Source organism: Rutilus rutilus, assembly GCF_951802725.1.
Source record: "Rutilus rutilus genome assembly, chromosome: 14".
NCBI classification, from domain to species: domain Eukaryota; kingdom Metazoa; phylum Chordata; class Actinopteri; order Cypriniformes; family Leuciscidae; genus Rutilus; species Rutilus rutilus.
Genome location: NC_140219.1, coordinates 23,044,709 through 23,072,309, shown reverse-complemented (window position 1 = coordinate 23,072,309; position 27,601 = coordinate 23,044,709). Strand labels below are relative to the sequence as shown.

Genomic DNA, 27,601 nt, shown 5'->3' with positions numbered 1-27,601 from the left:
ATTAAACTGTTACAGTGCCTCAGAAATAATTTTTGTGAGGTAGCCTACACCTGTAAAATAAAACAGTAAAATTCCATACATTTACAGATTTGTTTTACAGTGTACATTTGTGTACAAATGCTGCCTGCAAAGTCATTGCCAGATAGGGCAGCGGGTCAACAAGTCAGCTACCTAACTTTCAGTTGCAGCCCTTGTTGAAGACCAGACCGACTGAATGTGAAGTGTGTGCTCATAGTGCTCTTGATGAGGGTGCTGATTGGTGCCAGGTGGTACCAGATCAGTAATTGTATTATCATGAGGGCTGTGAATGTGTAGGAACAAACAGGCAGGCAAAGGACACATAAAGGTGACTCTTAAAAGTCATAATTATGACAAAAAATTGACGTTTAATCTCAAAATAATGACCTTTTCCGCATAATTGTGGATTATTATGACCAGTGTTGGGGAAGTTAGTTTTTAAAGTAGTGTGTTACAATATTGCGTTATTCCCTAAAAAAGTAACTATTTGTTACTTACCCAGCAAACACAGAACGTTGGCACAACGCACCCGACCTTCTAACAACGTTTTAACAACATGGCCAAAAGGTTGTTATAACTATGTTGTGTGGTGAAAGTTGTTACAGCGTTGTCACAATGTTGACATTAAACCACCGTTCAGGGCCATTGCTTAAGGTTGTGCCTAATGGTGTCTTGACAACTACTGGACTACATTATGTACTCGTCACTGCCCTGAAGTGCAAAAAATCAGCCTTTTAAATTTCAACTGCCTGTTGGGCTCATTCTTCATCGAGCAAGGATACGTGAGTATTGCAGCTGAAGTAATTTAGCTTACCTCAGCTAAATAAGATACGTAATTATTCAAACACAACCTACAACTTCATTTTCGAATGTGACTAATGTAGCCTCGCTCGCACTGTTTAGTTTTTCATTTGATTTGTCTGCTATTTAGTCTCATTCGTTTCTTTCGTTTCCTGGACTGATTCCGGTTACCGACCTTTATCGCCCGGCTTTCGACTACACTCCTCTGTCTGTCATGTACAGAACCCGGTTTTGTTCATTAAATGTTCTGATCTTTGCTTTTTATTTGTTATTTATTATACTTAAATTTGTCATTTCATTTATTTAATTATTTTCTTTTTTCCACAAATGTATGACTTTTGGAAGTGCAATTTGATTACGCTACCATATGCAGTTTTAATAAAGTTGAATTAACGTAAAACTTCTGTCATTTTTACTCTTCAAAGTGTACATTTGCAGGTGTTGATTATAATTAGGCTAATTTACTAATAGCCTGTGGTAGATTTTTAATAGATAAAATACTAAACTGTATATTAAACTAACCATGTTTCTAACATCTAACCTTACTTCTTTTTTTTAGGCCTAACATGAAACCACTTTGAAACACAATGTACTAAAACATTCTGTCCTGTGTTTTTGAATGTTGTATGTTGTGTTGCCATACCCCTTTTACTTTGGTTGTGTCAGTGTATAAATAACAAATTTGGGAATTGAAACTAGACAGATGACTAAATTTAAACCTTGTGATTAACAATGAAGTAATCATTAAAACAAAGTTTGCTTTACCTAGTAACAGAAGGGTTTGTCTATGAAAACCAATCAAATTGTGGGGAAATTATGACATTTTTGCCATACTTCCTTATTCTATAAAAACTGTTGTATTCTTTTAGCTGGTGGGATTCTCAATGGAATTTGTCTGAGATCCACCGGCCTTGCTTCTTCTTGGGGGAAATTCTCTGAGAACTGCTCGAGAGACCCTCCGGCCGTGATTAAAGCATTTGAAGGACATTTGCTGAGGTCTGTTTGTTGATTATTCCTGCGCAGGAAGTAAGCTAGTTACGGGAACAGGTATTAGCACCCAGCCGACGTCGACGTGTAGACACGCTAGAGTATAGGATTAGCACCCAGCTGACGTCAATGTGTAGACGTGCTATGGTATAGGGTTGTACTCAGCCGATGTCGATGTGTAGACGCGCTAGAGTATAAATATTATAGGCCCAGGTAGACTTAGATCAGATTAGTTAGGTTTAGGGAAAAATCTACGACAAGCCCCATTATCTAATAATATGGATAAACAATATTTAAAAAGTATAGAATTATCTAACATCTGACTATTTAAAAATTAACCTCAAAACATAACATGCTAAATGGGAGATATTTATATGCCTATCCAGCATAAAAATAGTAATAATAATAATAAAAAAAAGGTCAGAACATCATCTCTCAGATGCTACAGCCCTGTCGCGTCTTACTATTCTACGTTGTTACAATGTTGCGAGCACATAGACTGCGATGTTGCCATGGCAGAAATGCAACGTGCCTATATGACTATATGCTTTTTTTTTTGTCCTATGTGGAGGAAATGGGCTTCCATAATTATGAGATTTAAAATGGTATGTAAAAAGCTTGTAGTAAGTTGCAACAAGGGCAGAAGTCTTGGGTGAATGGAGCTATGGAGTGATCACTGAAGTACTATTGGAATCATCATCAGAGGAATTAAAAAGAAATGTGGGTCAAGGAGAAACCAGGCATGTGCAGGTGAATGTGGAACGAATAGCTGAAGAGAAGTGTGTAAGCCAAAGATAAGAAGAAAATGTGAAAGTGAGCATGACTGTTTGGAGAGGAGAAATGTGGAGAGGGTGCTATGTTAAGTGTTGCAACTGTTGCATGTTAGGGCTTTGAAATCATATAATGCACAGTGTGCAACAAGTGTGAGCTAAATATAGTGTATCATATGCAGAAGTGGTGAAAGCTGTTGAAATGAGGATCAAATGGAAGGGAAAGGAGAATAATGTCAGAAACTGTACAAAATGAACGTTATTGCTTGGCCAGTGCACTGCAAATGGGTGGTTATGTTGTGTTAACCTGCATTCTTGCGACTACTGTATTGATAACACACATCAGTACTCAAGCTATAGCCTACCGTTACTTTCAAATATCTGTGCCATGATGACTTGAATATACAGCAAGCAGCATTGCATGAAACTTAGCATATTTCACAAGAAACGTCTGTGTTTACATCTGCCATAATAGGCCAAGAACCCCTTGTTGGACCGAGACTGAGCAGTTGTTAAATATTATATGAAACTGAGTATTGTATTTTAAGCCTGGCCTATAATAATATGCATATATATTAATGTATTTACATACTTTATTATGCTTCCATTAAATAATCTTTTTTTGATGAATAGAGTATTGGGAATTCATTTTTTACTTAGATTTTAAAGAAATATTATAAGAGAATTTTAACTTTTGTTGAAGCTTCGGGTTAAAATAAAAAGGATATAGATACTATCTTGTAAAATGATGAGATGGATATAGTAAAAGTATCAGAGAGATTCTTAGATGCAAAAGAGCTGTGTTATTGACTTATGCGATAGTTCAGACACTGGAAGAGGAGACTGGTTTCAGGCAAATAACACATTATAGGGAGATGTAGCAAGGTTTACTGATAAATGCTGTACATATTCTAATATTGAGTTCCCTTGTGATTTCTGTTGGGATAAGGAGGGGGACTCATCGAAAGCCATCAGAGGTCACAGAAGAGGGCACTATTGAGACGCTTTTCACTAAAGGAGATCAAGATAAAAATGGGAAGACCTATCTAGATTTAATGGAAGTGGAATTAGCAATAAAACATAACCAATGCTTCTTGATGTTTTACCTTTGAATCTTCTGTATTATTCCATAGAAAAAAAAAAATCTTATTTAAAAAAATCGTTGTAGGCTATATAGACTATTCAGTAGGCATATCATCATCTTATTAGCGATTTCTCTTTTTGCTTTAAAAAAAAAAAAATCAAATTGTGATGTTGATTTGTAATGTAATGTGATCTCATCGCTATTGTTTAATGTCACAGTAAGTAAACTACAGTAAACTACTATTTGATATTAATTAAAGGACAAAATAAAACATTTTAATGTTATTGCAAAATAAACAATCTGACTCGCTGACGCTAATTCGCACTGCTTTATGGGAGTGGGCGGTACGTGCTGAGAATTTTGGCGCGATTTCCAATTAGATTTCTGGCGAATCCAAGAAGAAACAGTTTTTGGGATAATGAGTAGGCCTATACGTGTAGCTTCACCGGGAATTCATTCTCTGTTTCTTTTTAAGAGGTAAATAAAGATGAAATCGCATAACTTTCTCGAAAATGTCATGCCAAATACCTTATACAAGCAGATAGGCACTCAATGTATTGTATTGTATTATATTACAATATGTTTCCACTCAGTAGTTCATTTAGCGTACTGAAGCGTCTTCGTCGTTGACTTCCATTGAAACAGCCTCTGTCGCTTTAAGCGGAGTTTGGCTCCCTCTCGAGGAGGGGATTTGCGGCGAGCGTCTTGTCACGTGACCTAAATTAATATTCAGTAGTTATATTCTCCTTACAGCAAATCAAGTACGTCGACCGTGACGTAAGTATCTTAATATTCATGAGTCAAGCCTTCGCCATAGTAGACGGCCGGGCGGTACTGGTACATTGACTGGCTGAGTCTTATGTGTGTGAGGAGGGGAGATGATGGATGCGCCGCCGCTGACTACCGGCTGTGGTACTGAACATTTAAAATGCAACACTCGAGTCGACTAGTTTTGAATGGCAACGATTTTACTGATGAAAGCAGCATATGAGATGATTGTTTAAATGTTGAAGGTATTGTTGTATGAGTAATTGTGTTTATTTGTGCAGTGAGTGAGATGGAGGCCGGTGGAGATGAAGAGGGAGAGGCTCGGGAGGAGAGCAAGGAGGTGAGAGAAGATGCATGCATAAAAGAATAGACCATATCTTTAATGCCTTAGCGTCTTTTTATTATAAACATTCTCTGTTCATGAACATACATTATTCTGTATGTAGTGTGTAAAGGGATGTGGCTGTGCGAGTTAACCGGCGTTTTAATCCATTCGAGGGTTGACACCCTTTTCATGTGACAGGGTCTGCGCATCTTTTGTATTTCATATAAGAATGAAGATCATACAGATGATGACCTTAAAGGAAAAATATTCATTAGTTTGCTTTGACACGCATCATTTGTGGTTGCAGATAACACCTCTTAATTTCTCCATTTGTGGTTTCATGCATTTTCATATTTCGGATGTGGTTTCTATTCATATTAATATTTCTAATTCTTGAATGAAACGTTCCAAATAAACTGCATTTATTTAAATTTATGAACGTATTGATGGTTTATAGTGACACTAAGGTTTCAGGTATCAGTGGATCACTATTTGTGTGGCAAGGCAACACTATTTACATGCGTTTGCAATGTGAAGGAAAATTATGTGGTTTACTTAGAAAGATGCCAGGAGGTTTTCCAGAGCATTGCACCACTGTCGCTTAATCTGACAAAGCCCAAATGTATAATATTTACAGTGTAGGACCTAAGACGGGCATATTCGTTTTGGGACACAAGACATCCTTAATGACAGATTGATATCCAGAATAAACTAGCAGGAACATACAGTATACATACCCTCACATCTGCAGAAATCTGGTTCAGTAACTCAAATTGCAGAGCAACCTGTCAGAAAACCACAACACTGATATTTATTTGCAGGTTGGATCATTTTATGAAACACTATTGTGCTAAATGTAATACTATGTGATTTTCAGTACATTTGTTTTGATCACTACAGTTCAAAAGTTTGTGGTTGGTAAGAATTTTTAATGTTTTTTTTTTTAAGTACGTTTTTTAAAAATCCTCCTGAATTCATTCTAAAATGCTGATTTGCTGCTCAAGAAACCATTTCTTATTATCAATGTTGAAACAATGAAAATTGGACATTAATTACTCACCCTCATGTCGTTCTAAACCTTTTAAAAAGAATTTTGTTCATATTTGGAACACAAATTAAGATCTTTTGATGAAATCTGAGAGCTTTCTGTCCCTCCATTGACAGCTACGCAACTGATACTTTGATGCTTCAAAACGTTCATTAAAAGATCATAAAACCAATCCATATGAATTGAGCTGTTTAATAAAACATTTCTGAAGAGTCTCGATCGCTTTATATGATGAACAGATTGAATTTAGGCTTTTATTCACATATAAACCTTCATCACCTCATACCTCAGTTCTGGTAAATGGAAGCTCAAGCATGCTGGCTTAACATGCAAGAGCCAATTAGGTTCATTCTCGTGTGACGCAGCGTGTTTGAGCTTCTGCCGGAACCAATGAGCTTTGTTCTTTCATATACACTGAAAACATTTTTTTTTTTTTTGGCTGCTTGTTCAAATTTGCTTCATTAAAATGAGCTTAAAGAGATGGTTTGGAGTAAAATCAACCTACACTCTAAAAAATGCTGTGTTGTTTTAACCCAATTTTGGGTCAAATATGGTCAAACCCAGACGTAATTTAAAAATTGAACGCAACGGTTGGGTTTGTCCATTTTTGACCCAAAATTGGGTTAAAACAACACAGCATTTTTTAGAGTGTAGGGTCCTTTGCACCATGACCTCGAGCCAAACACCCCAAAAAAGTTCCATTAATGTTAATAAAAAAATTATTTGCTTGTGTGGAACCACTGTCCATAATTAAATTAAGTTAGTTTAAAGAATACATTTTAAAGTGTAGATTCGTTTTACGATCTCTTTATGAACTTTTTGAAGCATCAAAGTGTCAGTTGTGTAGCTGTCAATGGAGGGACAGAAACCTCTCAGATTTCATCAAAAAAATCTTCATTTGTGTTCATGGTGAGTAATTGATGACAGAATTTTCATTTTTGGGTAAACTAACCCTTTAATATTTTTTTTTCTTGTGGAAACCATGATATATTTTTTTTTCTGGACTCTGATGAATAGAAAGTTCAAAAGAACAGCATTTTTTTTAAAAGTAGAAAACGTTTCTAACATTATACATGTCTTTCTGTCACTTTTGATCAATTTAATGGATCCTTGCTAAGTAAAATTATTAATTTATTTGAAAAAAATCTTACTGACCCCAAACGCAATTGCATATATAATGTTTCTTGTTTTTTTTTTTTAGTGCCAGAGACTCGCTGCAGAGAGAGATGAGGCTGAAAGGCAACTCAAGCACATTAAACGAGGTAAGATCAAGAAACCTGACTGTTGTGAAAGAATGCAAAGTCATCTTCTGCTATTTTTTTTTTTTTTTTTTTTTTTTTTTCTCTCTCTTTGTAAGGTATGTTTGTCATTCAAAGTGGGAAGAATAATATTGTAATGTGCAGTATAGAGCAGATTCTGTTTATAGGTGCGGTACATAATCACTTGGATGTGATTAGTGGTAAAGCATCAGATTCATTTTCTGATCATCTGTATTGACCAGAGGTCACCAATCAGATTCATGCGGTCCAGATCCCGGCTCAGTCTGGACCACAAATCAATTCTTAGATCAGATTAATACAATTATAAATTGCTTTTTTTTTTCATAGCACCCGATGTAACCCCTGCTGGTTCTTTTACTATGCTCCAAAAGTCTTGAGATCACATTAAACTGAAGTTACGATAGCCTTTTTGTCTATATGATGACGTATATTCAAGTGAAACAGCTTCTCGTACAAGAAAAAAATGTTGGTTGTGACTTGATTTTGTCCATCAGGAATTGGTTGGATGGTTGTGGTTTGCTATTGCTGTGATGTCATATGAGTGACAGGTTGTCCCGTCCTCACGCCAGTAAACATCATCAGAGAGGAGATGTTGCTTCAAGAGGGAGGGGAAGTTATTTCAATTGAAGATTACAAGATTTAATGATGATTCTTTTAATTCTCCTCCAATTCTCCTTGGTATACCCTGTACCCATGCATCACCTTTTTACAAAGATGAAGAGGTGAAGATGATCTCACTTGGCTCATCCCACTAAACTGACGCTTGGTGTTGTCTTATCTCATTTCCCATCCCCTTACCCTCACCCATATCACCATTACCTGAGGGCTCTTCTGAATGGTCTATTATACATAGGTGTTAGCAGGAGTTCCAGTCCCCATGGCTACTGGGAGCCAACTGTGGAGATGCATTAGTGTTAAGGTGACCTTACCTGCTTCCATTCCATTTTGTAAGGAAACCCATCCTCAGTTAACTAGATAATTTGTTAGCACTCTGACAACACTCTAGCGGCTGCCAGGAACTGAATCTGGAAATTGTTCTCAGGTGAGAAAATGTTAATTCTTCTCTGCAAGATTGAAATTAGGGTTTCATTTGACAGGGTTTCACTTGCTTTTTCATAAAAAAGGCCCAATGTTGAACTTTTGCACTTATGTTTATATAGTGATTATGTGCAGCACTGAGGAGTATTTTTAACGCAGATTCAACTCTAAGTGCTTATTATATATGTAGAAAATAGTAAAGAGAGCCTATTTTTAAGCCTTTTTTGCTGGAGTTTTACCTGGAAGCCTATTCGGTAAATCATTGTGAATATTAGTTATTGTGCATAATTGAATATTGAGATGAATCCAGTTTTATTTTAGACTAGGTTTGCTTCTGCTTTTAGGTTATGCTTGCTGCTCTTTTTTTGTTGGTGTCCTGGAATTGTCAGACCTTCCCTAGGGAAGCAACGTAGAGCAGCTGTATTCAGCTCTCATCACTGTCTTGTTATATCACTAAATTATTAAAAATCACCAATTATGAATTATTTATCAGTAGAAAATGAATAGGCACCTTCCTTTCAACCTTCCATTGTAGTTCATGCCAAACCCCTCATGTGCTTTCATATCATTTCTGAACTGCATGTCACCTTGAATACAATTTAGTGGAAACATATTCAATATGAATGTCTTGTAAAATGTAATGTTCACAAACTGCATGGTATTTTCACAATTACCTTGTGAGTTATGTTAGACTTGTGCACCACTTCTATGTTTTGACAGTGCGTTTATTTTATAACCTCACTAAATGGCACAAACATGACACAGCAAATGTCACAGTAGTTTGCCCTACTTGCTGACATACAGGACAATAGTCTTGTGCAGAGTGCATGTGATTGGTCTGTGTTCTATTTAATGATTGGCTGCTGCAGGGGAACTGCTGTTGAGTATCTGGGAGGTACTGGATCTGTGTCTGGCAAAGCAGCTGTCTCCCACCTCCTCTTTGGGACGCTTCATTAAGAATACCCTCTGCACTTATGCAAATTAAAACACAGGCCCGTGTGTCAAGCTATCGGCCCCATTACTCAGCTAATTTACCTTTACGCTTTCCATATCTTACAGTCTGTGTGTGGAAAGAGTGAAATAAAAATGAATGCTGTTAGCATTTTAATGCAGTCTACACATCCGCCCCGCGTTTGAAGTAGATTATAGGTTGCAAGCACAGACACAATTAGTCCTGGAGTTGAAATCCAAATTGCTGGGTGATTAAACCTGAACTCTTACGATTTATTAAAAGAGCTTAATCGCTGTGATCAAAATCGGAATGGAAGTGCTTCAGACTAAAGCCAGCCTAACATTTTCTTAAAGTGGCAGACAAATGCTTGTTTTAAGCAGCTGTTTTCTGTCTGCTAAGGATGCTACTGCATTACTTTAAGCTTTCGTCTCTGTTCGACTGACTCCGCAGAGCCATATTTTGTTCATGCAGCATTAAGCGTGGTGGACTTGCTGACCTAGAATCTGCACAAAGAAGAAAGCCCAGAAGCAGCGCTCTCTCGGTCAATCATTGGAAGCCAAATGAGATGAGCAGATGAGTTTGGACTGATCTGCAAGGGAAAGAGAGAGCCACACCCCTTTTATTGTCCTGCTTTATTTTCATGGACCGCACGTGCAAACTGACTCAGTGTCAGATGCAGAATTAATGAATGACCCAGATGCAGTGTTGGGGGTAACACATTACAAGTAAAACGAGTTACGTAATCAGATTACTTTTTCAAGTAACCAGTAAAGTAATGCATTACTTTTAAATTTAAAAAAACTTTCAAATAAGTATTAACAAGTATAACATGATGCTAATTGTAGATCTAGACTAAAAGCGAGCATACATTTACTCATCTTACTTGCACAAAAACAGATTCAGTATTCCTTAAAATGAGTAAAAACTGTGAAATGCAAACTCGGAATATTACCCAAACCTGCAATAATTCAAATTTACATAACACATGTACTGTATACTTTATGTATTTAATCTCACTTTATTAACCAACATCTTTGCTGCTGACCTGTGATGATCCAATTCAACCATACTAATAATCAAAAATGGCTTTAGATAAACATCCCATTTGTGTTTCATTGTTTTTGTTTTTATTACTGAAGTTAGAGTTTTGAACTTTCTTCTCTTGCGTCCTGTTCTTCTGCAATACAGAACGGCAGCACATCTGAAAGGTTCGTTTGAGCTGCGCCCTCTACTGTACAGGTGTGAATTTGCATTTACTTCAGCCTGTGGCTTATTCATTTCACTTTTGGTGTGAAAGGGCCTTTACATTTGCCAAAAATACAACTTAACCCCCCCCCCACCACACCACACACACACACACACACACACTTTTTTAGAGAGTAACGCAATAGTGAAATGCATTACTTTCCCCAATACTGCCCAGATCAAGGTCATTTTGCTTTTATTGTAACTTACAAATGGCAGATCTGGTGATTTAAACAGTATTTGGCTAGTTGGCGTGAAATTTCAAGCAGTTTCTGCTGTGTTCAGTGGTGTGATATTCGTCTTCATGTCCTTATGTTAATTGAGAAATGTCGACAAACCTTTTATCTAGATTTGATTACATGATGTGCTTGTAGACAATAGCAAGCATTATGTGTTGGGTCAGTGGCTGTGATGGATCAATAAGCTAAAAAATGGATGGAATGGATTTTGTATGACTTTTGATTTTAATTTAACTTTTAACTTTTGCTATACTGAATTATACTTTGCTATACTATTTTGATTTTAGGTTTAAGCAAGTGCTCTGATTAAAGTTGTGTAAAGATGTTAAAGCTGTGAACTTCACACGTCCCTGCCAGGTCATTCTCTCACTGGCTCTGCAGAGCTGTTCACTGCCGCACTGATGCCCATCCTGCATATTTAACAGGAATGAAGAAACAGGTGTCTAAATCCTGCTGCATTTGATTATCCAATAGGATAATGTGAATTCATATATTATAAAACCAAATGTTTTAATGGTAAATATCATTAAATACAAAATAATCACATTTATTTAAATTGAAGGACTGTTTTTTTTTTTATTGCATTTTTTTTTTTTTTTTTTTTTTAATGTGATATCAGAATCAGTCTCATGCACCAATCCCTAAATAAGGGGTCAAAGTGAGGACAAGCATTGATAACGTTCCGCTTTCCATTTTCACAATTTACAGTATGTTACCACATAAAAAGAAAGGTAGTCGAAATGTTTATTCCGAGAAAGGGCTCCAGGGCAGGCTGGTGATGTACTTTGCTGTGACTGCATGTTGAGAGACGCATCGTTCCTGCATAATTCAACAGCCTTTTTATGGAATAATGTATTATAAACTCCCTCTCTTGATCATTTCCTGTGAAATGCACAGGCACAAACAATGCATTTTCCATTTTATTTTGACCGAACACATTGTTATAATTGATTTGTAAAAAATCTTTCATTTTCAATTGACCATTTTAGATGCCACTATAATGTATTTTAGAAATAGTGCAATGCACTAAACACAAACGACTTGTTTAGGAGCCTCTTTGATGTGAGCTGCTCTGACATTTGCTATGACATCCAATCCTTTTTGAGAGGCCAGTGTAGTGTATAGAGTTACAGTCCATCAATGGTACCCAAAGTGTTGGGAAATGGTCCCCATTGTGAGCATGTAACTGATAACTGTCTATCTCATTAGACTCCGGTAATGTGTCACTGATAATAAAACCACATCTAAATGAAAATGTACTTGTACAACCTTATACAGTTGCTATTTCCTCATTTAAAATATGTTATATAATAAAAAGTAGCATTTGTGGATCATTTCTGTGCATCCGGATTTGACAGACCCCTCATAAACTGTGTTGAAGATAGTGTGATGTTCACTTCAAGAAATACTGTAAATAATATAGATGAAAACATGACTATACTCCCACTTTTATTGCCATGAGAACAGACTTGTATAGCTTCCTAGCTGATGCTTGTATGTGCATCTGTCATACAGGACTGTATTTCTATAGAGTTACTTCTATAGAGCACAGTTCCTGCTTGATGGATTGGACTGTAAATATGACCTGCTGTGCTTTCATTTACTCATAAATGCATTTCCTTCCTTTGCACAGTTTCCCAAATGGTGATCGAGGAGGTGAACGTACTACAGACCCAGCTTGAGATTGAGAAATCTTGCCGGGAAAATGCAGAGGCTCTGGCTACCAAGGTGTTTATCCAACAATACTATTCTTCTGTTTCGTCGGAAAACCTTAAAAGCCCTGAGATACTCACAGCGAAGTTCTTTTAAAACAAAATAAGAAATAAGATATTAGAAAGATATTTCTTAGAAGAAAAATAACAAAATAAACATACAAAAAAAAATGACAGTGGTGAAAAAACAGTAGTTAAGAAAGCATCTGATCATAGCGATGTGGATATGTTTGCACAAGCTTTTCAATTTGGCACTTCATTCAAGTCACGTCGCATTTATTTATATAGCCCTTTATATCATAGACTGCTTTAAAGCAATCAGCTTTACATTATTGACCATTAAAACTACAACTTCAGTTCAATACAAAATTGCTCTCCAGTGTGTTCATGTTTTTACTCACGTCTGACTCTGATGGACTGAACAGAATACATTGACCGGGAGAAGATTTACTCAAGAAGGCGGAGCCTCACAGAGCACATTTATGTAGTGTCACGGACCAATGGAAGTTGAACTTTTGACCTTTATGTATCGTCACGGGCCAATGGAAGTCAAACAGCAAGGGGAACTTTTCCGGAAAGATTGATTTTGCAAGCTGTTTCTAACCCCGGAAACAAACACCAAACAAACTTTATTTTGGCCTGATTTTGTTCAAAATGACGTCACACCAGTCGTTTCGGCAATTTCGCTTAAGTATAGTTCTAGTTCTTTTTGTTTGTTTACATCTTCAGGCTCTACTGGAAAGCAAAATAAGCATGAAAACAAATTCTGCAGTCAACATGATTATAATTGTTGAACACAAAAGGAGAAATTTTGAAGAATGAGAATTGAGAATCGGATCTGTCTGATCCCTAATGAATGATTTAGACTATTGTCGAATGTGACAGGGAGAGATATGGCAAAAGTCATTTCTGATAATTTATGGTCTTAAATCATTTTGTTTTGATCACTTTTAGTTGAACTGTGAGAACAGGAAGCTGAAGTATTTGAGCCTGTCGTCACGGCCGTGTCTGGATGAGCTGCTGCCCAGTATTTCTGATTGCATTTCCCTAGAAGAGGAGACTGAACAACAAGATCCCAGCTCTGACCCCTTTTCTCAGTATAAGCTGCAGGTCAAAGGTAAATACCATAATACCAGTGTATTAAAATGGGGTGCAGTTTCTAAATAAGCCTGTGTACAGTTTCCTTCACCAAGGAATCTGTCATCATAAGCATCAATGGTACGTCCATTCCAAAATCTCATTTTTCCACAGATCTCCAAGAAACCGTGAGTTCTATGCTGGAGGAGAAGAAGCAGTTGGCCTGTCAGCTTCAAGAGCAGCAAAGGAAGATAGAGGAGTTGACAGCACTTGTGAGTAGCAAAGCAACTCTTTTACTTTTTACTCTGAATGAAAGGCCGAGCTCAGTTAGGCTTGACGGCAGTGGATGGGAGCCTGTTCTGCAAAGCGTCTTCCAGTATTTTAACCTGTTCATAAATAATAAATGATCTTGAAATGAAGCCTGCGGTATTGCTGATCCTAAAAGGATACCAGAGTAACAATGTCTAATTGAGTTTCTTTGCTGATAGTTTCTCAAATATGTGCCTTATGCTGATTTACAGACTGAAAAGGAGCAGGCTGAGATGAAGGAGCTTTATAAAACCATTGAGCAGCAAAGCAAGACCATTAAGAGGTTCAACAGGGGTGAGTATGGACGTTGTGAATACAGAGCCTCTTCATTTCCTCACTTGTATTCAAATTCATGAGCATGACATCATCTCAAATGGCCTGCAGTGCATCTGTGCATGTGCCTTCCAAGAAGATTAATGTTCCCCACCAGCCCACTCACTACCGGCCGCACGTCAAAGTCCTTGATCAAATTATCTGTAAAAGATTCACCACAGGAAGTCCCTCTGTTCCAGCTGGGGGTGATGCACTTTGTTTTGACGTCCTCCCAGCGCCCTCTTTGCTCATTTGTGTTAGTACTCTGACTGGAATATTGGAAACCGCTGTGCTCAGGTCATATACTATACTGACTGACTTGACTGACTAGTGGGTTTTAAATGTTTATTTTTAAACTAACAGTTTTGCTTATGAAATCTGATTGAAGGAGCCACAGTGTAAAATTGCTGATATAAGTGCACATGTGATTTAATATCGGTTGAATAATACATTAATGTGTCACTGTTCATTAGGGCTGGAAACCGAGAATCAGTTCTTATTTTGAACCAGTTCCATTTGCAAAGAATACCATGGCAGTAAAGAGACAATACAACCAAAATATGCTTTCACAAGTAAATTACTATTATGAGCTGGTTCTTTTTAATGGAAATGCCTAAAATGCTTAAAAACCTCAGTTTCTACCGTTCAAAAGTTTGGGGTCGGTATGTTTTTAAAGAAGTCTTTAATGCTCAACAAATGTGCTGCTTAATATTTTGGTGGAAACTGGGATACATTTTTTTTTTTTTCAGGATTAAATAGAAAGTTCAAAAGAACAGCATTTATTTAAAGTAGAAATCCTTAAACGTTATAAATGTCTTTCTTGTAACAATTGATCAACTTTACTGACCCCAAACGTTTGAACAGTAGTGAATGCTGACATAAAGCAACACTTTTTATTTACTGTATACCAGTAACTAAAAGAATCATTAATGTAAAATCGGAACCAGTAAATTCCTTGCGATTCCCATCCGTACTATCCATTTAATAATCTATGCCTGTAATACTGTGTCTATTATGATATTTACCTTACTAGGGATGCACGATATATTGGCCACCGTATCGGTATCGGCCGATGTATGTTCATTTTTAATATTATTGTTATCGGTTCGATAAAAAGATTTGGCAGATATCTTAAAGCCAATAAGTAATGGATTATATCCTTCAGCTGAGACACTTCAGATGCGCACTGTTTGCCATTATGGTTTTGAATTGCTTTAAATATGATTACCATTTTTTTTTTTGGTAAGGAAAGTTGGCCATAGAAGTGTAAAAGAAAATCATTCATTATGTTGAAGTGCTTGGAGCATGTCTTTTAATGGGGAGGTTTTTGTAATCAGGCTCTCAAAAATTATATATAAATTTGGATTTAGATTTATCGGCCAATAGACTGGTCGTCTGCTTTCAAATATAAAGAATTATCGGTTATCGATATCGGCCAAAATGTTCATATCGGTGCAAGTATCGTTTAGAAATAAAAATCTTTAAACATTATAAATATATTCACTGCCACTTTTGATCATTTTGATCAATCTTACTGACCCAGTAACAGTAGTGTATGGTACCTTAAAGCAGTATTTTTTTACTACTATATTTATAGTTAGAACCAAATATTTTTCATTTACTGAGAGAATCATTAATGCAAAAATGGAACCAGTAAAACATTTTCGATTCCCATCCATACCGTCCATACTATAGTCTATGCCTGTCATAATGTGTCTTTTATGATATTTATTTGCGTTATACCTGAAAAAGCCTTTTGCCAAGCCTATTTGCTTTATTATCATTGTTTATCTCTTTAGTGTCTATGATGGCCACTCATGAGTATGAAAACATGAAGGAGCATCTGGATTTGGAGCAGAGCCTCAGGCAGAAAGCAGAGACCTATGCACATGAGGTATGGGACAAAACACATCTCCATTCACTTCATCAGTACACAGGTGACAAGACAACTGCAGTCCCTGCCCTGGTGGCCTCATAATCCTACCAAAAGACAAGATGGTTGTATATATATATATTGACTGTAGAGTTTGAGTTGTGTATGGCTGCCTGCATCACAGTAGAATGTTTCATTACCTTTAGTTGTTGGAGAAAACCATCTGAAATGGTTGTTTCCTCATATTTATTTTCTCCTGTAGATGATGGTGAAGCAAAAAGAAGCAAACAGACAGAGCATGATTCTGCTGCAACAGGTTGATCCCAGCATTCAACTGCTCAAAGCTTTGGAAGATTTGGCCAATGTGACCAAAACATTAGAAGAAGAGAGAATACAGCACCAAGACAAGGTAGGAAACCTCAGAGTCTTTTAAACGCATTTGAATTAGATTTTTAGATGTACAAAACTGGAGTATATGTTTTCAGTTTTGATAGCTCATTTCAGGGGGAAAAAGTGAAATTTTACCCACATTTCCACGAACACAATAAGCCTCATGAGTAATCGTGGATTACATGATAGGATTAGACAATGGCATTAAATCTAAAACCCCTTTTCAGTTATTTAAACCAGTCAATTAGGGCTTTTCATAGACATAAATCCTTTCATAACTATTAATCCTCTAATGTTCGTTTTTTTAGATCTTCATAAACGGTTTTGTCTGTGGTCTTATTCACTAGCCACACACAATCCAGTTTAAGCAGGCACTAAATGGGATGAAATAGTGCTGTGTATTCATCGAACCTATTTAAAGTTAATCATTAAAAAGTGTTAAAAAGTCAAAATGGAAATTAAACCTGTTCATTATAATGTTGCCTTAATTCAAATGTAGAATTTAAATGATTGATTCTAGTTTTTAGTGTTTTATTTTTCATTTAGACAGAATAGTATTGACTATTTCAACAGCACATATCCATGCATACGGTGAAGTTGGCATTTCAAACCGCTGATTCAGGTGTCTGGTGTCTAGTGTCTGGTTGAGTGATACTGTACAGTCCCAGTAGACTAGAATATGCCAGATCATAGAGCGCATTCATTGTTTGTTTGTTTGTTTTTTCATCTGGGTCTCCTGTGGCTCTGCTCTTCAACATTTGCATCCTCAGCAGTAACATGTCATAGTTTTCAAACCACATTAAATGACAAAAGTGGTAGGCTGACCACAACCACAAGTATATTAAACCAACACAAATCTCAAAGCAGATGAGATTTGCATTCACAATGCTTGACAGATGCATTCAGCAGCTTTCTGTGGCAGCAAATAAAGAGTTTCCAGATGATCAGATTCTTTTTACACATGATAGTTACAAGGAATCAGATGTAGGCAATATTATGTTCTTGCGTGCAGTGACAAAAGGGCATTTGCAGCATTACTTATACTGACATATTTGTTTTAGAGTTTGTGAATCAGTAGCACTGTTGTGTCATCAGTCAATATACAGTCTGACCCGCAATTCAAATCCAAAGAGCATGGATCCTAACTTCAGACGTCACATAATCAATAGGCTATGTTAGCAAAACCTTGTTTACAAGTCAGCCTGTAAATATGAACTAATTCTTTGCCAGAGTCAAGGACATTTGAAATTTTGCACCGGTTTGGGGTCCATTTGAGTTTGTTGTACCAATTCAATCTAAAAGAAAGAAACAAATAATTTCAATATAACCGTTTATGGGGATTTAATTCAATTTCTTATATTGGAGCATTCAAGTCAAGTTGGGAAGTTCGTATATAAGTTGGGAAGTCGTAATTACGTCATCAGCTGTATTAAAATAGCTTGAGTCGGAGCAACCCGACTAACAAAAATATGTTATAAAAATGTTTTGTTTATGAAAACCTTATTTCTGAACGTTCAAAAATGTCCAGTTGTTATAAGAAGTTTTTCTTCATTATAGGGAACTTTGCCAAAGTTCCCAGAATGTTCCTTATTAACTGGGAAGAAGGTGATGTGCTTTTTCTGCATAAAATTCAACCAATGTTTCTACAAGAAACTTTACATTATGCAAAATTATGTATAAAGAATTTGTTTTTGTTCAATTTATGAAAGTGCTGTAAATTAAATCATTGGTAATTGTATAATACTTGTATAAAAAGTTTTTTGTTTATTTTAATACATTTACAATTAATACAGATGCTGCATCCATTGCTGCATCCGACTTGTTTTCTCACTGGTACGCCCCCAACTCGGAGACTTAAATAAAATCTGTGCATTCAAATACAGTCTTTTCAACATGACTTGGACGTATCATATGTCCCATTTGTTTGCAGGTAAAAGCTCTAGAGGCTGAACTGGAAGAATGTGCTTTGCGTAAGCAGCTAGTTCAACTGCAAAGGCAGCTAGAGATATTAGATGAAGAAAAGAAAGAGACGGAGGGACGACTGCAGGAGGAAGAGAAGAAAAACAGTGTTTTGGAAATGAAAGGTAAAATCAAGGATGATTTAAAATTTGAAGGCCAGATACTACAACAGCATAACACTCAGGAACATAACATCCCGGCGTCCTTTTTTGTCGTTTGTCACAGTGAAAGATCTGCAGGAGGAGAGGAGGAGCTGTGATTCAGCATCAGCCCCCTCCCCTGGGACCGCTCCTCCCCCGGCCCCTCTTCCTCAACCACCTCCACCTCCCCCACCTCCTCCTCCTCCACCTCCCCCACCTCCTCAGTCCCGCTGCAACCCCCTCAGGTAACGCCCCACTTTACTGCACTGAAGCCAGACTGTCATATAACATCATTAAAACAGTGTTGTTCTTTGTCCCAGCTGTGAACGTCTAATGACATCTCTTTGTTTACGGCAGCTCTCTCATTGCGATTATGAGGAAATCTTCCAAGGGAGGTAAAGGAAGCCCAAAACAAGAGCAAGCCCCAGGTGATTGTCCCCTTTTTCCTATAGTCAGATTGGTGTATTTTTATTCTGTTGCCCTTTTATTGGTGCCCTGACAAACACCATCTCTCTCGATGCAGCAACTGAAGCTGTGGATGATGTTAAAGTGAAAGCCGTCAATGAGATGATGGAGAGGATTAAACACGGAGTGGTCCTCAGGCCTGTGAAGAGTCAGGACACTAAGGTTGGGCAAAATTCAGAATTTTATTGGCTCTCTTTATGAGTTGAAATTTGATTCGAACTTGCCACACTCCACATGATTTTGAATTGGAATTACAGGAAGAGGAATATATTGTGTTACATTTGCAATTTGAAGAAATGCAACACAGTCACACTATGTTTTTGAACATAAGTCACACCAAGTTTGCATTTATTTGATAAAAAATTGTAAAACAGTAATATTCTGAAATAGTGTTACAATTTAAAATGACTGTTTTATATTTTAATGGTCACACTTTAGTTTAGGGTCCAATTCTCCCTATTAACTAACTATTAACTACGACTTTTGCCTCAAACTCCTAATTACTGCTTATTAATAGTTAGTTAGGTTGTTAATGTTAGGGATTAGGTAGGATTAAGGGATGTAGAATACGGTCATGCAGAATAAGGCATTAATATGTGCTTTTATAAGTACTAATAAACAGCCAATATCCTAGTAATATGCATGCTAATAAGCAACTAGTTAATTGTGAGACTTTGACCCTAAACTAAAGTGTTACCATTTGAATATATTATAATAAAATGAATTTTTTGTCCTTTGATGCAAAGCTGAATTGTCATCATCATTACTGCAGCCTTCAGTGTCATATGATCCTTCAGAAATCATTCTAATATGATGATTTGCTGCTCAAGAAACATTTCTTGTTGAAAATCTTTTTTTTTTTTTTTTTTTTGGAAACCATTTTTCAGGATTCTTTGATAAATTTGGAAAGCTCCAAATGACAGCATTTATTTGAAATACAAATATTTAGTAACATTAAATGTCACTTTTGATCAAATATTTTATTCATTTATTATTGCACTTGTTTTTTAATGCAAAAAAAATGGAACGGATTATTAAAAAGTACTTTTACAGCAATACTTTTAAAATAATTCGAATTTAATTAATTCCAATTTAATTTCTTAAAATGTCTTAATTTCTTAAATTCAAATTGCAATCCTACATCTTGTTTGCAACTCCAATTCAAATTCAGAAACTAAATTTGAATTTAATAGAAATTAATTCAGTTGTAAATGGTACATTATGAATATATTGTGTGTACTGATTGATGGTCTGTTGTGTTTCTCTACTCTGTACCATCATCTGCTGACCTCGTCGTTGCAGAGATTTGGCACAAAGGTATGTTCAACTCACACATATTGTTTACAGTGTTTAACAACAGTCATCACACCAGATCATTGTTCCCCGTGCAGCAGTGTTAACAGTTCAGACGGCTCTATTACAATCAAAGGAAATCTTGTGTTTTACAACTCAGCACCATTTTGTCAATACAAAGATCCTGTAGAAATGGTTCATAGCATTTGATCGTCCTCCCCGAGGAAGAGTCGGGTCATTAAAGCATTTTGCGTATAGACAGTTCATAGCCTGAGCGGCCGGGGACCCATCTTGTTTAAGTTATTGATGAGCAAAGCCATCAAGATCATCCTGAGGCTCAGAGGAGCTGGATAACTTCAGATCAATATCTATAGTCCTGACTTTAGAGATTGACTGCATTCTCATTATGCTGAACTGACTTTCGGACGTTACTCATCTAAAATGTGTGAATAAACTTAAAAACAACACATGCTAAATCACCAGTGTTATTTATATACTTTTATAGTATTTAATAAAAAATTTAATTGGTTATTATTTTGACATTTTCATTTTTAAATTTAAATTAAATAAGTTTTAAGAATTTTGTTAGTCATTTTTTTATTGGTTTCTTTTAATATTTCTATTGAGCTTAAGTTTTAGTCATTTTACTTCAACTTAAAAATATTTATTTCAGTTAGCTGATTTTCATTTTCATTTTTCATTTTATTTTATCTCAGGTATATTATTAATTACCTTAATTATTATTAAGTTTTAAGTAAAAATAACAACAGTGATATTATATCATATAATGTTTTTTTGTGAGATATTTTGTGATTTGATCATATAATGTAACTTTTCTTTGTTCCTGATCCACAGCAGCCCGTCCCAGTAGCAGTTGCAGCAGCAGCAGCAGCAGCAGCAGCAACAGTGGAGGAAAAGCACCAAGAAAGTGCAATGGAAGAGCTGAAAGGCATTCTGGTAGGCTTTCTGATTAACTGATTTTAATACCCCCTTGTTACAGTCATCTACTGATCCACAGATCCCATTATACGTTTGTTTACAACAAATAGTTCTATGATGATGATCATGGTGTTCAGTAGTGGTTGTGCAAATAAATGCATAATCTATTAAAGAATTCTTTGCTTAGAAATACCAAGATGCCAAAGTCAGCAATGAATCGTTCATCAAATTCTGTTCTCTCTCTGAACCTATAGGAGACGGTGAAGAAGAGTCCCAGTCGTGGGTTTCAAGAAGTGGTTCATGCTAAAAAGGACAGTGAACTGGAAGTAATTCTGAGGAGGAGACGCAAACAGGCCTGTGATCCCGACACAGAAGGCAAGAGGATAAACACTACCCTTCAAGAACCATGAAATAGTTGAACGTATGCATCTACTATGTATTTGCTGTTGAAACAGGAAGTATTACATACTTTATCAAAGGGCTTTTAAAATAGCCTGTAAGTGCTACACAGCTAGCAAAAATTTGTTCCAAGAATGTTTGCTAACGTTCCCATTAAATTTCTTGGTAATGCAAACACTAAGAACACATATACCATTTTATCTTTTTGCAAACATTATGGGAACGTTACTTGGAAAGTTCTCTAAACATTCTGAAACGTTTAAAAAATGTTAGACAAACGTCCAGTTAAAACGTTCCAGAAAAAAGCATTCAATGAATGATGTATAAATAATGTTTTTGTGCTAACATTTGGAGAACCAGGAAGAGAAAACCTGTATATTTTAAATGTATAAACTAGCATGTAGAAAAAAGCTAATAGGCATGAACTAAAAGCTACAAAAGTAATATTTGATGTATTTAAGTTGTGGTGATGATGATAGTGAAAAATATATTTCAAGTAAAAGTGCAATGTGTCCTTTTGTTGGCACTGTAAACGTTTTATGTTTATGACCTAAAATAAATGTTTGGATTTAGGATTGAAAGTGCATAACTCGAGCGAATAATGACACTCCTTCATCTGTTGCTCTGTAGATGATGGGCAGCTGAGTAAAGTCTCGTCATCAAACAGCCTGAACGGGCGACACAGTTCTGACTCTGGCAAAGACACAGAAGGGCCAGGCAGCAGCTCTCTGTCAGGCAGCGAGCGCGGATCGAGAACCAGCTCAGACTCGGGCCGAGAGCCAGCCATGGCTCCGCAGAGCTCAGACTCTGGCACGGAGTTCAAAGGAGGCGCTCAGACAGACAGTGTCTGCAGATCTCTCTCTGAGAAAGAGCCCACTGAGCCGGTCACCAACGGCTGCTGTTCAGGGTAAGGTTACGCTCACACAACTCGTTTGTTCAGCAGTCAACCACAATAAATCGATTAAGATTGGGCTTTGGTACCTATTTTGCTAGATGTTAAAGTGCCCCTATTATGCTATTTTAAAGATTCCTGATTTAGTTTTGAGGTCTCCTACAATGCATGCATCAGGTCAAAAAACACTTAACACTTTAATTTTCTCATAATATACATTGCTCTTTTCTCACAGGATCTGAAATAGTTTGATAATGGATCCAGTCTCTCTAAACCCCTCCTTTCTGAGAGCGTACTCTGCTCTGATTGGTCAAATGACACCAGTCTGTTGTGATTGGTCTACCAATTACAATGCGTGTCAGAAACAAAACACCCATTACCATACCAATACCATGAATTTAATACCAGCTTTGGAGGCTTCCTCAGCGCTTAATTCACATTGATACGAACAGTAACGATGCCGTCGGTTTTATCGTATCAATTCAAGCCTGAGTCTTTCACAGCGCAGAAAACAGAGTCTTCTCGACATGTCGACAACATGAACCAAACTCTTCCAGGCCTCAGCTACAGCTACAGTGTTTGAGAGTCAAAATAGATGCTGTTTGTGGACAGTCAATGAAGACCATAGGCTGGCATTATCCACATTTGTTACAAACCTACATAGGTTTGTGCTGGAAATTAGACTTGAATCACTGACGACTCGTTTCAGGCAGTTCAGAATCAGTTCTTTCTTTTGGGAGACAATAACTCCATTTATATGCATTTTGATCTTTGAAACTTTGTAGACCTTTTACATTCACCGCTATATTACACACTACATGAAAGATAATATCTAAAAAAGCTTAATAGTGGCACTTTAATATGACATCTGTATATAAATATTATAGTCTGTTCACTTTTGTTGTAATTTTTGCATATACTTTTATGATCAGTGACGTGAAGGATGGAGGTCCAGAGAAGTGGACGGGGCCCAACGGGATTGGCCATACGGATGCAAGTGAAGACCTGCAAACCATCAGCTCCTCTGCACAAAGCCCTAATGCAGCAAACAGTAGCACAGACGCCGAATGTTAACGGCAAGTGGCGCTGTAAGGACAGCTGCATTATTTGCACAAAACCATGCTTTCTAAATTAGTTTGTTCCAAATTTAAAATCAGCTGTTCATATTTCAAATTATTATAGAAAGATCATTTCATCATTTGCAGCTTGATTACAGTTACACTTAAAAAAAAAAAAACAACAACAAAAAAAAAACATCTTACCAGCCACTTTTTTTTTTTTTTTTTGGTTCCTTTCATTGACAATGTACTGTACCTGCCTTTACCAATAATAAATACAGGGTGTTTAGATATTAGGGACATCTTTCATACACTTCAGATTAATTCTATAGTTGCTATTAGATTCATCTTAGATTCATGGATTCAACATCTGAGTCGCATTTCCATAAAAATGCAAGCAAGGAAACTTTAACGATGAAGTGTGTAATTTCTGTGCCACTGGCAGCAAAATTTAAGTCTGTTTGAGCGATCTGAATAAGGAAGTCTGTGATACCTGAAGGATCCTTTAGCATTCCCATTCATCTCAATTCTTCGGAGACGATGTTGATTTGGACCCCATTGACTTTCATTGTATGGACAAGAGCAGTTGAAACATTCTTTTTGTTTCACAGAACTATACCTTTAAGAAAGATGCATTTTGCTTGCTAACCAGTCAAACCTTGATGCCTCCAGCCCAATTGACAATTCTCAATCAACGTGTGAGTTTGAGGCGTGATTACCTGTTTGAACAATGGCGGATGCTGCAAGTAGCACAGAATTTACATCATATTCAATGCAAAGCAGCAGAACAATCCTGACAGAATCACTGCACTGCACATCATGGCACCTTTGTTGTTCTAAAAAGGTCCTAAGTGTGAACTAGACTATCCAAACATTAATCAAGAGATGCAATTATAAGCCATGTAATCGATTTTACCTTAAAGAGGAACCGTGGTGGTCTGTTCTGTCTACCTCTTAAGACACACCTCTTGGGGATTTGAGATCATACATCCTAGATATTAGGAAAATGAATACCATCAAGTCATGGAGGGCTACACACGCATGTCTTCCGCCGTGGCGTTTCCAAAACTTTGCACTGCATGAATGCACTGTACAAAAGTTTGGCTTTGATTGACAGTTGCATCATGATTAGATCTGCTCACTAACTCTGAGCTGTTCCAATGCAATATCATCTGCAAATTGTAATACTGTGCAGGATCAAGCTGCCTCTAATAACTGCGAATATTTGCCTTGTGACTCATCTTGACTCTAAGTGGATCATGTTAATGGGACGACGTGAGTAATATTAATGAGACAAGAGTTCTGGCCGTCTCATTTGTACTGTTCTTATTGCCCAGCTAACAGGGAACGTTCCCAGATCTTTGGCTAATGTTCTGTTATGAATAAATGTTCTTCCTGTAACGTTTGTTCAAAAGTTATCTGGTGTTTAATAACATTCTTAAAATGTTATTTCTACATTGTTCATGGAACTTTTTTTTCTGAAATGTTTCCTTTTTTCAAACGTTTTTCCTTCACTGCTCGTTCAGAGAACTCAAAAGTATCTTTCTCATAATATTTGCAAAATTATAAAATGTAATGTTCTCTTAATGTTTTCTGTAATATTTGCATAACCAAGAAAGGTGTTTTTTTTTTTTTTTTTTTTTTTGACGTTTTGAACACCAAGAGAACATTCACAAAATAACGTTTAACAACTTAATGGAAACGTTAGATAAACGTTCTTAGGGCTCTTTCACACAGAATGTGCTTTGGAAAACTAAAGGGATTCATCTTAGGGCAGTTGAATGGGGGAAAAAACGCACGTTTAAAACAAAAAATTGACCTGATTTGAATTTGAGCGCCAAGTTTTTAGAAGGCGCCAGAAGCTGCAAAAGACGCGAGCGCAACGGTCATACACGTCCGTCTACCGTGCGATTACGTAGATAAACCTATGGAAAAGTAGCGCATTGGAATGGAAAATCGCGTTCTGTGCGACCGGCCCCTCAGAATATATTTTTTGTTAGCTGGGTGGTCTGAAGTCTTGATGTCAGGCTACCTGACAGCTGCAAATAATATATGGCCAATAATTGCAAATACTGAATTACTTGTGGTTGTATCACTTGTCAGAAAATCTTAATTGTTTTATTATATATTCTTGTTTTCACACTGTCATCATAGAGTTTTTAACAACCCACATTGATGTGACTTATTTACTCTGACTTATTCAGACTTATTGACTTATTTTTTTTTATTTTTTTATTTTTTTTTATTGTAGGAGACTTGTTTAAATGGCTCCTTAATTTCTCACCACCTCTGGAATGTGTTTTGGCCTTAATGTTTGCACCACTTCTTCCTTTCCGGCCTTATTGGAGTGTAGGCTTTTGTATAAGAACTCTTGAGAGGTGATTGATCTGACTTGTGATCTTGAAATGAGTGTGTTTTGAAGCTTAACCTGAGTGTACCTGTTTTTATTTGAACTGATCTAAACCTTCCTCTTCAACATACCTTTTAAACTCAACTGAATAAACTTATGAAGAAACACAAACTGCTCTTTATATCTCTCTTTTTTCTGTTTTTCAAACAAATGCATGTCAGCATCACATATTATCATTAAACTTGTAATTTAGCACAGTATACATATTGGTTGTGCATAAGCAATTTAAGTTAAAATTAGCTCTAACTTGCGTAACAATGACACAAAAGTTGTACCTTAGGATTAAATACCGTACTTAAATCTTTCTTTAAAGGTTTTTTTTTAAGTAGTGTGTTTCTCTAAGTAGTTGGTCTCTATAGATTCTCTAAGTGGTTTGTATACTAAAAGGGAGTTGTGCGTTCATTGTAACAAAAGAAAGTGCAAAACATTACTAAGAGTGCAATGAAATATACATGAAGGCATTAGCAGGTAATGCAACTGGATCTGCCTGTAAGAAACAGATCCTGGACAAATAGTGTGGAGGGAATTGGCAGGAGTTGACAGAGAAGAAAAGGAGACAACACACTATATGAACTTTTCCGGGTTGCGTAGTTTGAAAGAAATTGCAAAAGTTTAGTTATTATTGATCATGACTGAATTTAAGGCACACATTTTCATTACGCAATACCCCTAAAAGAATGTTAACTCAAATGCCACTCAAACCAGCAACTGTAAAGGAGCAAACAATCATCTAGGGACCGTTTACACAAAAACAGAAAACTTGTTACGCGTTTTGGCCGTTCAATTACACGACAACTGCGGTTTGGGGCATGAAAACAAATGGGATTCAAGGTGCAAGTTTTTGAGAGTGATACGATACCATTATCGTCTTTGTGTAAACTACAAAAACGAATTTGTGAAAACTGTGACGTCATGTGCATGCGTTTTGCGTGTTCAGTCTATAGCCACGTAGTGTTTCTTTACAAAGTGACATCGCCAACTACTGGCCTGGCATGAATAATACAGCGTGTTTAGTCTTTTCGTGGATCCGTGTGAATGGGGATCGTTTTGACAATGTTGTCGTCTGTACGTGAAAAACGCAAAGGAAAACTGAAAATTTCTTAGTTCAGTGGTCAAAATATAATTGAAATCTCACTTGTTAGTATCTACAAATTTGAGTTTTTTAAAATTGTAGCGACTGTGAGTTCAATATATAATTATAATTAATACTTATTATGATATTTGTGGGTCAGACTGATCCTAGCTGGTTAGTTTTAATACATTTGACCAAGAATCACACTGTGGAAAAATTGTATTGTAACAAAATTATGTTGGTCAGGCTTTTTTAATTACATAATTCATAATTAAAATTTGTTTGTCATAATGTCCATTTTTTTCCTCATAATAATATCTTAGTATGTCATAATTATGACATTTTTGCCATATTTATTATGTAGTATCTCATAATTTCCACTTTTATGTTCAATTCACATTTCTATTAACATTTATTTGTATAGGGCTTTTCACAATACATATTGTTTCAAAGCAGCTTTACAGAAAATGCATACTACATTACAATTTAGAGTGATCTGTTATCAGAGCTGACTGTCAAAATAATGTCCACATGTTAGAAATGTAGAGTTCTAAGATTATACAAATCATCAGTTAGCTAACGTATTCATTTTAGGCAGAAACAGCTTATTACAGCAATTATTACAAGTTGTAATCATAATGATTAGGCATAACATGTATAGAACATTTGTCAGTTGTGTATGTTGATTCAGAATCGGCATCATCTGACTTTTTATCATAATTATGAGTTATCAAAGCTTGTTTTAT

The 27,601-nt window shown here is 36.4% G+C and overlaps 1 protein-coding gene across 5 annotated transcripts; it reads left to right on the top strand.

The window, feature by feature from the left end:
- Window positions 1–323: 323 nt before the first annotated feature.
- On the top strand, window positions 324–25,892 carry shtn3 (shootin 3). Of its 5 annotated transcripts, none has more exons than XM_084429828.1 (19): window positions 324–346; window positions 4,710–4,768; window positions 7,003–7,063; window positions 12,189–12,283; window positions 13,222–13,384; window positions 13,519–13,616; window positions 13,866–13,947; window positions 15,765–15,859; window positions 16,101–16,247; window positions 18,159–18,312; window positions 18,413–18,572; window positions 18,685–18,755; window positions 18,851–18,954; window positions 20,095–20,109; window positions 20,941–21,042; window positions 21,279–21,399; window positions 22,054–22,330; window positions 23,248–23,391; window positions 25,625–25,892. In XM_084429828.1, the coding sequence occupies exons 2-18, from the start codon at window positions 4,718–4,720 to the stop codon at window positions 23,387–23,389; spliced, it is 1,938 nt and encodes a 645-aa protein (XP_084285954.1). In that variant the 5' UTR covers window positions 324–346; window positions 4,710–4,717; the 3' UTR covers window positions 23,390–23,391; window positions 25,625–25,892. The 5 variants fall into 5 exon arrangements, with proteins under 5 accessions (XP_084285954.1, XP_084285953.1, XP_084285951.1 ...); XM_084429826.1 differs by lacking the exon at window positions 324–346 and adding an exon at window positions 4,520–4,572 and having other exon boundaries at window positions 25,625–25,882; XM_084429827.1 differs by having other exon boundaries at window positions 23,248–25,892.
- The last annotated feature ends 1,709 nt before the right edge of the window (window positions 25,893–27,601 follow it).